Source organism: Megalops cyprinoides, chromosome 11 (assembly GCF_013368585.1).
Source record: "Megalops cyprinoides isolate fMegCyp1 chromosome 11, fMegCyp1.pri, whole genome shotgun sequence".
Taxonomy (NCBI): domain Eukaryota; kingdom Metazoa; phylum Chordata; class Actinopteri; order Elopiformes; family Megalopidae; genus Megalops; species Megalops cyprinoides.
The window spans coordinates 10,483,989-10,499,107 of NC_050593.1; the positions used below are offsets into that span (position 1 = coordinate 10,483,989).

General features: G+C 38.9%; 1 protein-coding gene across 1 annotated transcript; it reads left to right on the forward strand.

Moving 5' to 3' along the window:
* Window positions 1-2,523: 2,523 nt before the first annotated feature.
* LOC118785579 (endothelin receptor type B-like) lies at window positions 2,524-10,904 on the forward strand. Its single transcript, XM_036540356.1, has 8 exons — window positions 2,524-2,806; window positions 3,133-3,613; window positions 7,524-7,636; window positions 7,747-7,951; window positions 8,926-9,075; window positions 9,191-9,324; window positions 9,418-9,526; window positions 10,065-10,904. Exons 2-8 carry the CDS (start codon window positions 3,176-3,178, stop codon window positions 10,200-10,202), a joined length of 1,287 nt encoding a protein of 428 aa, XP_036396249.1. The 5' UTR covers window positions 2,524-2,806; window positions 3,133-3,175; the 3' UTR covers window positions 10,203-10,904.
* Window positions 10,905-15,119: the final 4,215 nt, after the last annotated feature.

Here is a 15,119-nt window from a genome sequence, read left to right on the forward strand (position 1 = left end):
ATCACAAGAAAAAAGTTATTCACATCTTAGTTTGTGCTTGCATTTCAGTTCAGATGTAGGTGTTGCACATGCTCTTATTCAGATGCGACACTCTTCCTTGTCTTGAGTCTTTCATTTTGCTTGTGCAGCATTGTTATCTATTTAAACTCCATGTGATGTGCTAACTCTGATAAATGTTTGACTATATATATGGCTGCTTTTCATTTTTGGTAGCATGCCTTACTTAAAACAGCTTTAAATGCATTTTACATGCATGCTACATTATATGTATCTATTCTCGTTAACTACAGAAGATACTGTAAGTTGAGGTTGCTCTGACATACAATCAAGTATAACTGTCACTGTAAAATTCTTGCAGTGTTAACACCCACGTCAGCTCCAATGAGACCCAACTGTTATCTTGATAACTTCTGACATCCATTACTTGTGTGGTAACTGTTCCATGTGTTTGTGAATAGCAGCATTTATAAAAACTGAGAAAGCTGGAATGCATTTTAATTGCACCCTTGTGAATGACAAGATGGGAGAACAGTTCCTTGTGTGTGAGAGTGTGCTTGTATGTACTGTGTATGTATTGAGATGCCTTATTTTTTCCTCAAAAGCATGATATTGCATGTGATGCAAACTCAGAGGAGGAGTGGAAGGAAATACAGACAAACGTGAGCTTCTTTTTCCCAAAGTCATGACCTCCTACACTGCAGATCAGGCTGTGTTCCCACACTAGTTGGACATAAGACATTTTTGGGTTATTTGGAAAATATGGATTTTTAAGACCACAGCTGTCTTTCATCTTGATATTTGCGCAAGAAGAACGCTTGTCTTGGGCTCATCTGCCTCCATACTCAAGAGGAATAAAATAATGACTTTATAATGTTGCACACTACTGGTGAGAATCTGCACTGTAAATAAGCTGAACCTCTGTGTTAGAGGCTATTTAGAGAGCATAGATTTGGAGTATTTAATAATAAGTCCTTGCTTAAAACTGACCCCCTTCATCATAGTAGTGGTGAAAATGATAATATAGAGTATACTGATTGATTTGCAATCTTCTATCCTCTTTCTGGCATTTGCTGAAAGCTAATATATTATGATTGTCTCATACTGTATAACAACACAACTGTCTTATCCCTCTCTGTAAAATATGATTAACCATATAATTATGAATTGCTATTGATTTTGTGCCATGATTTTTATATTTCTCGTCTTGTGCTTTTGAAGAAGTACCTTTGTTTTTCCCACCATGCTACCACAGCAGCACAGCTGTGCAAACATCCACATTTCATGAACATTTTCACTGTTATTTAAGCTGTAAAAGGAGACATTGCCAGATCTGTTAGCCAGCCACAGTAAGACTGTGAACACTATACCTCTGCTCTGTGTGAAGAGCACTGAATATCCTTAATCTACGTAAGAAGTCTGAGCAGATGCAAAGCTCTCAAAGTCCAAGGTGTAATCAATCAAACAACACATCTGGTCCTGATGGTCCTTTGGAAAATCTTCAACCTCTTTCTTAGAATTCCTTGGTCCTAGGGGTAAGAAATCAACAGCAGGAGAAGATGGAATTCCACAGTTTGAGGTGCATGGCACAGGACCATCAAAAATGCCAGATATCAGCCAAGATTGTGATAGTGTGAAGTAATAATTACAGAACATAGTTTGATCTTAGGTCCAGTTGTTATTTGCTAAGCATTTTGTTGTTGCTGTGGTCATCTTTTATTCTTTTAAAGGTGACATATAACCCCTCCACCCTACCAATATGAACTGTTAAAAGTGTTGTTGTTGTTTTATGTTGACAGGACCCCCTACATTCATAAAGTCTTGTCCTCCACCTTGCGGCTGTAGAAGCATAAATATTACCACACAATTGTTTAAGTCCAAATTCAAATGTAACAGAAATGGTTTCAATTATAGTTTGAATGTTATCATTTGTGTTTTTGTAATTAAACTCATTATGTTCCATTGGAACTGGAATCATCCACACCTTTTTCACTTAAACTCTAAACTGTCTTTATATCCAAGATTAACATGGTTTTCAACACATCCAATACAGACAATCAACATGCAAAAATATCACACAATTATACAGGTCAAAACGAAATGAATCTTAATGTTTAAAATCAACATACTGTTTAACAGCCACACAGTGTAACTGTCTTGTGTGACAGTGCAACAGTGTGACTTGTGTAACCCTGTAACAATCTGTGTGGATTCCTATAGGACGGAATATTAGTTGTATGGAGGCAAATGGCAGGTGTACTGAAACACTTACACTAGAAGGAAGTAGGGAAGTAGAGGTGATCAGGAACTGAACGAATTGCTCATAAGGAAGTTTAATTGGAGCTGAATTTATGGGATTGACTCACTTAACCACAGTCTAAGACTGAGAAGACGCCCTCTCTGGCCCTGCGGTTCACTCCTATAGGATACGCACTGAAGGAGGGGTTTGTGAGAAACGCACTGTATCTGTGATTGCTTGTAGGGCTACGGACATAAAAGACTCGGACTATGTGAGAATGCCCACATTAGTGTATCTGGTGTGGGTGTGTGTAGATATCAAAGTCTCCTCTCAAACGGTGGTGTCTGTTTATTAGTATGGGAAAGGCTGTGGCAATGAAGTATTTGCGGGACTGAAGCAAAACTAGTTAGTTGTGACATCACTTGGAATTCAGTAAATTCAAATGTGATTATGGCATTTTGGGAACACCAAACTGCAGGGAGGCGCAAAGGAGACGAATTTTGAAGACACCCTGAACTTGAGGTGCAACTTTCTTTCAAGAAGTCCGCCTGCAGTCGCATAGTAACTAAGGTAATTTCTGTATTGATATATTTAGTTTCCTGTTTTTGTCTGTTTTCATTGTTTTGGCAAATTCAGTTCGAGTGTAGTAAGAGAAACGAGGCAACTATGGTTTTATCATTCCAGGTCATTTTAAAACAATTTCCATTTAGCCGCTATCCATCTAGAACACAAGTCTGTGTATTTAAATTAAATAATTTGATTTCATACGAATGTGCGCTTCTAACAAAGTTAAAGACCTATAAATATTAAATTACACTTGAAAAAGATTCTTTTACGCTGGTGTGGTATAGTACATTTTGCACGCATTTGTGATTGCGGTTTATTTTATTTTACAGGCAACTGAGACATACACGTATAACAAAAGTTTGAAGACACACCATGGCAAAGTCACATTTTGTACTTTTTGTGCTGGTCATAGTAGTTACGGAGCCTCTTAATTTTGTCTGTGGTCAGAAGAATGATCAAAACCCAGCGTCTCACGATTCCCCTGGAGTTGCAACTCCGACTCAAAAATCTGCAATTGTCAAGAACGGACCAACGTCAAATCTCTCCGTTCCGCGCCTCATGAGACCCGGTCGACCCAGACCGCTCCCGCCCATGTGTTCGGGACCTACTGAGATCAGGGACACGTTTAAATATATCAACACCGTTGTGTCTTGTCTTGTTTTCGTGACTGGGATAATTGGAAACTCGACGCTGCTAAGAATAATCTACAAAAACAAATGCATGAGGAACGGACCCAACATTCTCATCGCGAGTCTTGCGCTGGGAGACCTCCTGCACATAGTGATCGATATACCGATCAACGTGTACAAGGTGAGTATGTAGTACTGTACTAATGTTTCAGTGATGGGCAGAAGGATAGAGGTATACTTTGTACACCGACTTCTTACGGTCATATTTAGATTATGTATTATTAACAGAAAAAGAGTCATACAAATCAATATGCAATGTATTATTATTATTATTATTATTATTATTATTATTATTATTATTATTATTATCATTAGTAGTAGTAGTAGTAGTAGTATTAGTACTACTACTACTAGTAGTAGTGGTGTTAACGATATTACTAGTAGCAATAACAATTTAAACTAATTTGCAGGTGTAAGTAATTTGGAGGAGTATAAAGGAATTGCATGTTAAATGTTACCTCTGTATATTGTCGTAGATAACGGCTGTGCAAAGAAACAGCACATAAGTTAATTATACTACTGAAAAAAACAGGTAGGTCTGCACCAGCACAGTGGACAAAGACTACAAGTGAGGACAGAGAAGCTAATTTATACTCACCACAAAAATGTTTTGTTCTGTTAAGAACCATCACAGAAACTTGTTTGTTTGAACACTTTGGGCAATTTTAGCTGAATACTCCTTGTTCAGCTAATAGTGTTTTTTTTCCATTTTTGTCCTTAAAACATGCACTTCATTATTTAATTTAATAATTTCAGTGACAGGGACTCTGCTGTAGGAAATGCCATCTTTCAGATGAGGTCTTAAATCAAGGACCTGTCTCACTGAGGTAAATATCCAAGGGCTTATTGCAAAATAGGGGGTGGACCCCAGAGTCCAAGCCAGCTCCTGAGGGTCATTTAACATGACCACTTGGCCCACCATGGCCCAAACCTCTAACCAGATGAAAGTGTTTGTTAATGACCATTTAAAGAATGGTGTAAATAAACAGTTATTACGTACACATTATATCTCATATTATGTGCACACGATCTAAGGATCGTAATAGCTGGGTTACTGCACACGTGCATTTGTTAAAACTGGAGATTTAGATTTAGAAGTTATCCCGTACAATCATTTGCTACTGAAATGTACATTGTACCTTTTGAATAAAAATTATTCAAAGTTGTATTTAAAGAAGATGTTTTAAGATCCCCACAAAATCTACATTGTACTTGCAGAATAAAATGATTGAACCAGTGTATTTAAAGACAAAAATGGGTGGCTTGTTTTCGTCTTTGATACTTTGATACTCTTCTTTACTCTGGCCCCCTAGTGCTGGAACAAGCTCTCTACAACAGTCAGGACAGCTGAGTCACTGACTGACCTCTGCAGCAGGCTAAAAACTCCTTTGTTCAAAATGCATCTTGCTTCTGCTAATCCCTCAATCTAATCAATTCTGAGTATTTCCTCAAATGAAAGTACTATATGCTCAAACTCATTCTTGCACCTTCTATGGCACTGAGCAGAATGCTGTAAATTATATAATGACTCCCACCATTGGTTGATATTATCGCTGCTCTTAGCCTAACCTTTTTGAATGTCCTTTTGTCAGTTGCTCTGGATAAGAGCATGTACTGAATGAATAAATGTCAATGTAAAGGATACTCTACTTAAAAACACTTTTTCATTTTGTTTTACCTACATATTTGTAGATGAACATGAATTACTAGTTACATGTGTGGCTAGTAATTTTTCATTTTGTTTTACCCACATATTTGAACATTTATGGCTAGTTTTGCTATTTGAGTTGAGTGAAGAATACCTGTTCATTATGTCTTTTTCCCTCTTGTTCACCTGGTTATTTAATACAGAGCCCGTTATTAGATTTGGTTGAAAAATTCCTTCTAATAATTAGTACTGTCAGTTCACCAGTTTGTACCCTCAATAATCAATCTGTAGACACAATTTACTAATCCTAACTCATGGTTTAGAAAATTTGTACCGTTAATTTAACAGAGATTCTGGGTAATGCAGATTCAATACAAAATAGTTGGCAACAGTGTTACCAACAGAAGATCCCTGTAAGTGCTGATCTAGGACCAGATTACACAATCACAATTATAACCTTCACTATTTTGAACTAAACAGCAGAACTTGTCCTAGAGCAGCATATGGGCAACTTCTGTTTGGTCCTCAGAGCTACATGTGCTTTATAACAATGAAGCATGTTGTCATTCGCTCCCAAACTTATATGTTCCCAGTCCGTACCCACGGTTTAGGAAATTGTGCGCTCTATTTATAAAATAAACCCACATGTTGGGTCGTTCTCTCGGTTGTGTTTATGAAGAACTTGGACGAAAGCAGATGATTTAACCTGAATTTGTTTTAACGTAGCCATGAAATGTAAATACACTGTGTGCGATCAGCAGCCTCAGCCTCATCTTGTCAACAAACTGTTGCCAACTATCTGCCTTACCTAGAATTCCTGTTAATCTGAGGGTACGAATGACTAAATAGTGAGAATGGATTCATAAACTGAGGGTACGAATTGATAAACCGATGGAGTTACTAAACCGTGGTTACAGATTGGTAAACTGAGGGAACAAATTACTAAAATGCAGGTACGGATTATTAAACTGAGAGAACGAATAACAAAGGGAATTTTTATTTTTCCACCATGTCTAAGGGGCTGCGTACTTAAACACTCATTCCTAGCTGTTATTTTTCAGCCGTGTAGTGATACTTTCATTTTATCAAAATATTTCTTTCTTCTACTTCTCATTTTTTTCTAAAAATACCAATGTGAATCTATTCACTACAGGCTTCAGAGGAGGTCAATAGTTCATATCTGAATGTCTCTTTAAAACCAGGGGCTTAATATGACTGCTTACTGTTTTGCTTGGTATTATGCACAATTTTAGTCTGAGAGACTGTACATCTTTGAATGATTACGTACATTCCAAGGGATTCTCCATCACGTGGAATTCTGTCCACATATGTTTTAAATAGGCATATGCAGGAGTAATGACATACACAAATGTAATTTGGCAGCTGATACTACGCGATGGCGGCAGTAATGAAATGTAATAAGCTGATTATTTTCATTTGTTGGTTCAATGTTTGTTATACTATACTATAGCTACAGTACTATGTCTAACTATCCTTTAATTTAGAAGTGTGCACTGATTGGAGGAGTTGGTTTGGCCAGTTATTCTTTTATTGAGATGTGTTTCTACTTATATTTGTGAAACTCCACTTGAAGGGAAAGACCAAGGTGCTCCATTACACTCAAGATGACATGAAGTCAGCCTGAAATGTGAAACCCAGCTGATCTGAGCCCAATTTGCTTGTGAAAATATACATTACTGCAATGTAATGCACAGAACATACTGTTCTGTGATATCATTAAATGAGTAAATCCACACTGATTTTACTGAAAGTTAAAGACAAGTCCCTCAAAGGGGACTACAGGCATGCAAGTGGTCTTTAATCTTGAATGAAAGGCCTCTGTTCAATCTAATCATAATGTGCTTTTCCATTAACCTTAAATAATTAATTTAAACAAAGGTTATTTTTAACACTTTCACAACACCAGGAGCTCAGCAGCTGCTGGAATTAACAAAAATGTTGTGGGAGAATTGAGATTTGCTGGAATCATGTGTTTTACATACAGCCCAGGACAGAATATGATTATATTGAACCTGCAGTAGAAACAAAGCTACTGGAAATATTAACATTTATATTTAGTAATTTTGCAGATGCTGTTATCCACAGCATCTTGCAAAAAGTACACGCAGCAGGGTGCCATTATGGGGAAATATTGTCATGTAGAGAGTAAGTGCTGTCATAATTTGCACAGCCATATGTTACTACCAATTTACAGCTACTAGTTAAGTAACTGTTAGTTACTTAACTCGTATAGTTAACTGTTACCAGTTTACTATATAGCACCATAAAGTGTTTATCACTGAGGATTTGCTGCTGCAAAATCTCATGCTGCCACCAGGCTTTTGCCTTCAGTGCCTAAACCATGTTCCCTTCAACTTTTCAGCTCCTGGCAGAGGACTGGCCATTTGGCGTCGGACTCTGTAAATTGGTGCCATTCATTCAGAAAGCATCTGTTGGGATTACAGTGTTGAGTCTGTGTGCACTGAGTATCGACAGGTATGTTTGTTCTCAAAATTGACTTAAATTGTTTTGGAAGAGAAGATATTGATCTTTATTGTTGATGACTACAGTAAAGACAATTTTCCCCAACAATTCTCCTACTGTAGGTATCGAGCAGTTGCATCCTGGAACCGCATCAAAGGAATTGGTGTTTCCAAGTGGACAGCAATAGAAATCACTTTGATATGGGTTGTATCCATTATCCTTGCAGTGCCTGAAGCCATTGCTTTTGATATGATAGCAATGGATTATAAAGGAGAACATCTGAGAATATGCCTGCTCCACCCTATGCAGAAGACCCAGTTCATGCAGGTATTTGTATTCCATTTATTCAACTTTTATCAGGTCCTTATGATAGAGTTTCTTTTGAAAGAGAGAAACCTGGTGAAAAAGGCAGCTCACATTACAAAAAAAATAACAGTATTTAAAACTATCATAGCAAACCATCTCAGATCATTTTTATAACCAAATAAAATTAATTTTCATGTGAAAACCTAAGAATATGTACATACTTCCCATCATAGCCTTTGTAAGATGGATTTGTACTCATTTAGATTGATAAACCTATGTAATTGTAGGGTGGTTTGAAGTTTGTCCAAGACCTTGGGCCAAAAAACCTGAAGTCATTCTAACACTTGGCACATTGAAAAGAAACCAGTTCTGTGACTGAAGGTTGAACTTGTAGCTGCCAAGCGTTAGTAGAGGGCACAGATATGATGGCGTTTTACCAAGAACAGCTTTATAAATACAATATACCAGTTTCCTAATCTACATGTTCTGAATGAGGTCCAGCTAAGCTTTTGATAAAGAAGTGATGTCTATGGGTCTTACAATTTGTGATAATGTTCAAGGCATGATAAAGAATGGACAGCATATGCAGAGATTAAGTTTCTTTATGCTATGTATCACTAAAATCAAACACTGAGAGGATTGCAAAACATTAACTCTGTAGTAAATATTTTAACAAATTAACACTGGCGTTTTGTTACACAGTATGCTATTACAGTTTGTCACATGAATTCAGATAACAGAAGGCTTGCAGATACTATATACAGGAATGTAAACCACTGATGTCTGTTGTGGTTGTTCAGTCCAGTCTGTGCAGGATGAACTCTTATTTAGCAATAATAATAATAATAATAATAATAATAATAATAATATACATTTTCCTTATCATTAACAGCCACAGTATGGACTTCATATTGTGTCCACTGCCTAGTTATCATGGGTCAATTCTTTCTTTGATTGCTAATATTCTTAACACAGCAATATTATTTTCTGCCTAGTTTTACAAGTCAGCAAAGGACTGGTGGCTGTTCAGCTTCTACTTCTGCATGCCTCTGCTCTGCACGGCCATCTTCTATTCACTCATGAGCTGTGAGATGCTGCGGAAGAACAGCAATGTGCAGATCGCTTTGAATGACCACCTGAAACAGGTAGGAAGCCACTTTGGTCTACTGTGGCAGACGTGCCCAGTGAACGTGTTGAATTGCAGTGTTTGAATATAAAGAGGCTAAAACATCTCATTGTTTCCCCTGTTCCCACCCATAGAGGCGCGAGGTGGCCAAGACAGTGTTCTGTCTGGTGTTCGTGTTCGCCCTCTGTTGGCTGCCACTGCACCTGAGCAGAATCTTGAAATTAACCATTTATGACGAAAAGGACCCTAATAGGTGTGAGCTTCTGAGGTAAGGCAGTTTGAAAGGTCAAAGGCCCTCAGGAGTGGTGTCAACATCCAGGTGCAATGGTCTCAATGATTTGTGTCTGTGTAATTCCACCAGCTTTTTCCTGGTTCTGGACTACATTGGCATCAACATGGCCTCCGTGAACTCCTGCATCAACCCCATTGCTCTGTACATGGTCAGCCGGAGGTTCAAGAACTGCTTCAGAGTGAGTGGTTACTGTCGTTCTGCATGGCCAGGTGTGATCTGTCCTGCTGAGTAAAATGTGTCAGATGCTGAGAGAGATGGAGATGTCAGTGTACAGGTCAGTGTCTAGTGTGGAGAGAGCAGCCAGAGTGTTCTGTAATGATCCAACACAGGCCACTGCCAAGCACTGATGCCCAGGTGTTCATGACTGCCTTGTGTGAAAGAGGGGTGTGTTAAGCTCTCAGCTAGTCTGAGAGATGACTGTATTACGCACTCATTATGCCCTGTCATAGATGACTGTGTAATGCTCTCAGCTTCTGTGATAGATGACTGTTGATTGTGTCAGGCGAATGTTAGTGAAGCCAAGATGATAATCACAGATAATTAGACAGTGCAGACAGTCCAGGTGCAAAACGTGCTTAATATGTAAAAAAGGATGAGAGCTGCCAAATCCCTTCCTTTCCTTTTGGCTATTCAGAAGAGTGTTGTAGAGTTACATTGGGCTTAAGAGCTGTGGTCACCGATTAGTCACATGGTGTTGTGGTGTTTTCCGTCTGCAGTCATGTCTGTGCTGCTGGTGCACGTCTTCAGAGATGCTGGCTCTGGATGAGAAGCAGTCCTGTCTGAGGTCAAAGGTCAACGAGCAAGGCTCAGAGCAGAGCAACTCCAGAGCTTCCAATAAGTATATGTCTGCCTGAAGGGGGCGCTAGAACCTCCACCGCAGTGCGGCTGTCAGTGCCTCCTCCCCCACAAGTGTCAAAACATCATCTCACCACATGAGCTCATGCATTTATGCAGAACGAACTGTCTCCTGTAGCAGGAGGGGGTGGAGAGATGAAATGACAAGCATAGAGGTATCTGATGAAATATGAGCAGTGCCTTTTACATGTACTGTTATGGGGTTTGTGAGTCATTGACCATCCATGATACGTTTACATGTTTTTCACTGCACATACGCTAATGCATATGCACTCAGCACACAGACTCTCTAATTTCTCTTGGTGAACGAAATTTAGGAGATCAGCATTTTCAATGCTGAATTCATGGCACAACTCCTTCCACTGAGTGTGGTAGACAGTTTTTCCTGATTGACTCAGAGAGTATCACACTACAAATGGGAAAAATATCCACTGATTGTTCAGTACAATTGAGAGATGAAAAGGAACACTTTTCACTGTAATGTTTGTGCAAATTATTGAAGAGGCTTTTGTAGAATATCTTAACCAAAGTAATGCAAATAACCTCAAAGTTCCAGGGGTTTAACATGAGTTATAACAGTTGCGGGTGGCAAGCTGATGTGCATAAAAATATTTTAGATGGGTTTTCTGAATGTTCACAGTTAGTTGAACAGAGGCACCACTATAAAAATGAATTATCAGTTATATTGCTTTAATTATGTAATGCAGCAAACCTTTGAATAAAGTATGTTATTCACAACTGTCCATAGATGTAAATATCAGTGTTTCAGATATGGAATGACAGAGACATGCTAGCTAGCATAGAAGCTAATGTATATGAACAGTGTATTTATCTAAAAGGAAATTAATTGTGAAAAATAATGCCATCTCCATATTTTTGTTAAACTTTCTGTCTGCTGCATTTTCATAAAAAGCAGGGATGGGGTAGGTCACGTTCATGTGAATTAGTCTTAGCTTTCATTTTAGTTCAGTTGTAAGGTCTTTGAGAGTATGTACTTTTATCTTGAGCAATTATTGCTTTTTTCAAAATTTTCAAAAAGACATCAAATACAACATCAACATGTAACCAAACTGATGTATCGGTCATGATACATCCGACAAGATCCAACAGTGCGTTGGGAATATCTTATATTGGTATAATGCTCCTGTATGTAGTAAAGGCAGTTTGTTTGGATTGTGTTGTTTGGCTCCTCCTGAATGTTTCATTAAGTTGGTTCAGTATTCAGTTGCTGTTGTATTTCATCAAATATACTATGGTTGTATTAACATTGTTATATCAGGATTGTACATAACGTGTAATTGTGACACACAGTACATAAACAACCCCAGTGATTATGCCTTTCCATCTTCCACCTTGCTTTAATGCAAGTTTCGTACTACCAGAATGTACAATGTGTTGCTAAAAGTGAAACAATTAAACCTGCGTTCATCATTGTCTTGTCTGACATTTCACCTAAATGTGACGTCATCTTCCTCTGCGGCAGCTGATACACCTTGTGGGCAGAAAGAAATGTGATATTTATGAGCAGCTTTACCTCTCTACAAAACATTCAATCACACTTAGTGACTCATAGTAAAGGTAACATGACAAACACATCCCTGAATATAAGAACCTGGCAAAAAATGAATTTGGCCCTGTTTAAAACTTAAGCTTACACTCTTGAAGGAGTGTGATTCAATTGTTCTTAGAGGATCATTTGTTACAGGAGAACAGATGAGGATTTTCATAAGGTTGTTGAGCACATGTCTTGAGACTCCATTACTGAGGAAGGCAGCCAGTGAGGGCCTTTTCTGAAGCTGAAGCCTAGAATGCTCCTTTATCAGAATTTACCCTGGGGTATGGTAAGGTCAAGGCATGTAGTAAAAATATCACTCTTGACAGTTTAATAAATTACAGATAAAAGAACAGCAACAAATACTTCTGGAACGTTGTTATACTCAGGAAGCAGTATATTTCAAATGTCTTGGGTAAATTGGGGTATTTCACGTCACTGTAGAAAAAATGTTTATGTAGTGCCAACAACAACGCAACTCGTTATACAGAACATGACTCCATGGCCTTGTTCCTCAGTTATTACAAACTGATCTGATAAATTCTTACATCCTAAGCATATTTATTATGTCAATGCGCATAATTTGCTCGGTCCTAGCTATAGTTTTGAGGAACAGTGGGTATTTCTGAACTTTCTGCAACTCCAGAGGTGATATGGGTCTGTTAGATTAGTATGACAGTTTACCATTCATTTCTTCTGTTTTTGATGTTATGTTTTTCACTTTGGTTCATGCTACACAGGAGCTGGTCAGTGTCATCAGCACATCTGTTTCTGGCAATAGATGAATTGTCTTTCCTGCTGACTCCTCACCCCCTGGCATTTTCCCAGTTACCACTTGATCCATAACTACGTCACCAGCTCCAAAACACAGTCTAAAGCACCCTGCCTCCTAAGTCACTGCTCATCCAGATGTTCACCAAATAATTCCACTTCCCTCAAGCTGTTTCTTACGTGTAGATACAACTAGAGCAAAACCTGTTCTGTCATAATTGTCAGTCACATTTGTCCATGCTGAGACATGATGATGTTATAGTAAAAGCAGAACAAGATGTCTGGATTGAACTGAAAGCAGCTGCTCCAGGGCAGTACACACAGAGGTTGTCTAATATCTGCATGGGTTTCTTCTTCTTCTTCTCCTCCTCCTCCTCCTCCTCCTTCTTCTTCTTTTCTCTTTCCAAAATGATTTGGCTATAAATTACTTTCATTGAGAGGTAATTTACCAATTAACCCAATATTTGCTTCATTTCAGTTGGATATCTGTCACTTTGTAATCTGGTGTCCTTGTGTGTTTGTGTCCGTGTGTGTGTGTGTATATTTACAGTACTGTGCAAAGTCCTTAAAACAGTTCTTTTCTATCTTCTCCATTAGTATGTCAATAACAAATATTATATTTAAGATTTCTGAACATTTCTTTTGAAACTAGTGAAATGTGCCACTAAGACTAAATAAAGAAAGAAAGTGGCAAACTACCACAAAACCTTCCAGACCCTCCAAACCTTTTTTTGTAGGCATATACTCCAATGCATGATAAAACAACTGTACCAAACAACTAAACAAAACAGGTGGTAATCATTAGCAACATGAGCAGGTTTAACCACAATTATTAACTGAAACAGAAACACCTATGTAGAGGGAATAAAACTGGGTGAGGATCAGCCATACCGAAAGGTGAGGTTGCTCACCCTTGTCAACACCATGACAAGGGTGAGCATAGAGACACGACACAAGGTGGTCATCCTGCATCAGCAAGGTCTATCACAGGCAGAAATTTTGAGGCAGACGGGTGTTTCCAGATGTGCTATCCAAGCTCTTCTGAAGAAGCACAAAGAAACGGGCAAGGTTGAGGACCAGAAACACAGTGGTCGGCCAAGGAAACTTAGTTTAGCAGATGAAAGACATCAAGTTGATGTCCCTCCACAATCGGAAGCTGTCAAGCAGTGCCATCAGCTCAGAGCTGGCAGTAACCACAGGGACCCTGGTACACCCATCTACAGTCCAAAGAGTCTGGTCAGAAGTGGTCTCAAGGGAAGACTTGCAGCCAATAAGCCATTCCTCAGACGTGGAAACAAAGCCAAACGACTCATCTATGCATGAAAACATAAGACCTGAGATGCAGCACAATGGCAGCAGGTGCTCTGGACCGATGAGTCCAAATTTGAAATATTTGGCTCTAGAAGAAGGCAGTTTGTTGAAGGGCTGGAGAACGCTACAAGGATGAGTGTCTAAAGGCAACAGTAAAGCATGGTGGAGGTTCCTTGCAGGTTTGGGGCTACATTGCTGCAAATGGAGTTGGGGATTTGGTCAGAATTAGTGGCCTCCTCAATGCTGAGAAATACAAGCAGATTCTTATCCATCATTCAATACCATCAGGGAGGCATCTGATTGGTCCTAAATTCATTCTGCAGCATGACAATGACCCCAAACATACAGCCAGAGTGATAAAAAACTATCTTCACCAAAAAGAGGAACAAGGAGTCCTGCAACAGATGGTGTGGCCCCCACAAAGCCCTGATCTCAACATCATCGAGTCAGTCTGGGATTACATGAAGAGACAGAAAGAATTGAAACAGCCAAAATCCATAGAAGTACTGTGGCAAGTTTGCCAAGATGCTTGGAAAAACCTACCCGCCAAGTACCTTACAAAACTGTGCACAAGTGTACCTAAGCGAATCGGTGATGTTTTGAAAGCCAAGGGTGGTCATACCAAATATTGATTTAACTATTGATTTTTCTGTTTTGTGCACTTTGTATGTTGATAATACATACATTAAAAACTATTCATTTCATTATTTTGAAAGCATTCTGAATTTACATCACTTTTTCACAAGTGCCTAAGACTTTTGCACAGTACTGTATATGTATGTGTGTATATGTATGTATGTGTTTGTGTACTTGGGATGTTCTTCAGTATACCAGCTCATTTCAGCAGAGTTCAGCCAGCAGCTCGTTTTTCACACAGCAGATACCTGGAATAACAGTCTAACCAAGGTCACATAGCTGAAAGTGTGCTTTCTCTCTGATCAGGCCAGACAACCTTTTAATGTAACACTGCTGAGCACACAATGAAAGGAATGCACAAAGAAAACCACCAGCCAAAAATAACAGTTGGCCACTTTGACCGTTAATCGAGTTTAACACTAGAAATGGCATGCCCATCTCTGCTCAGCGCCACAAACACATACTCGTGGGTAAGACGGCAGACCATGTTCGACCTGTACTTACAACTGGAAGGTGCAGTGGCTCTTGTAAAGGTTGCCATGGACAGTAAGCACACAATGCTGGTGCCCCTTTGACTCTTTCAGCAGCATCACAGTCAAGTGGTTATGTGACTTCCTCTCCACAGGAATGTGACCACAGTGAAAAA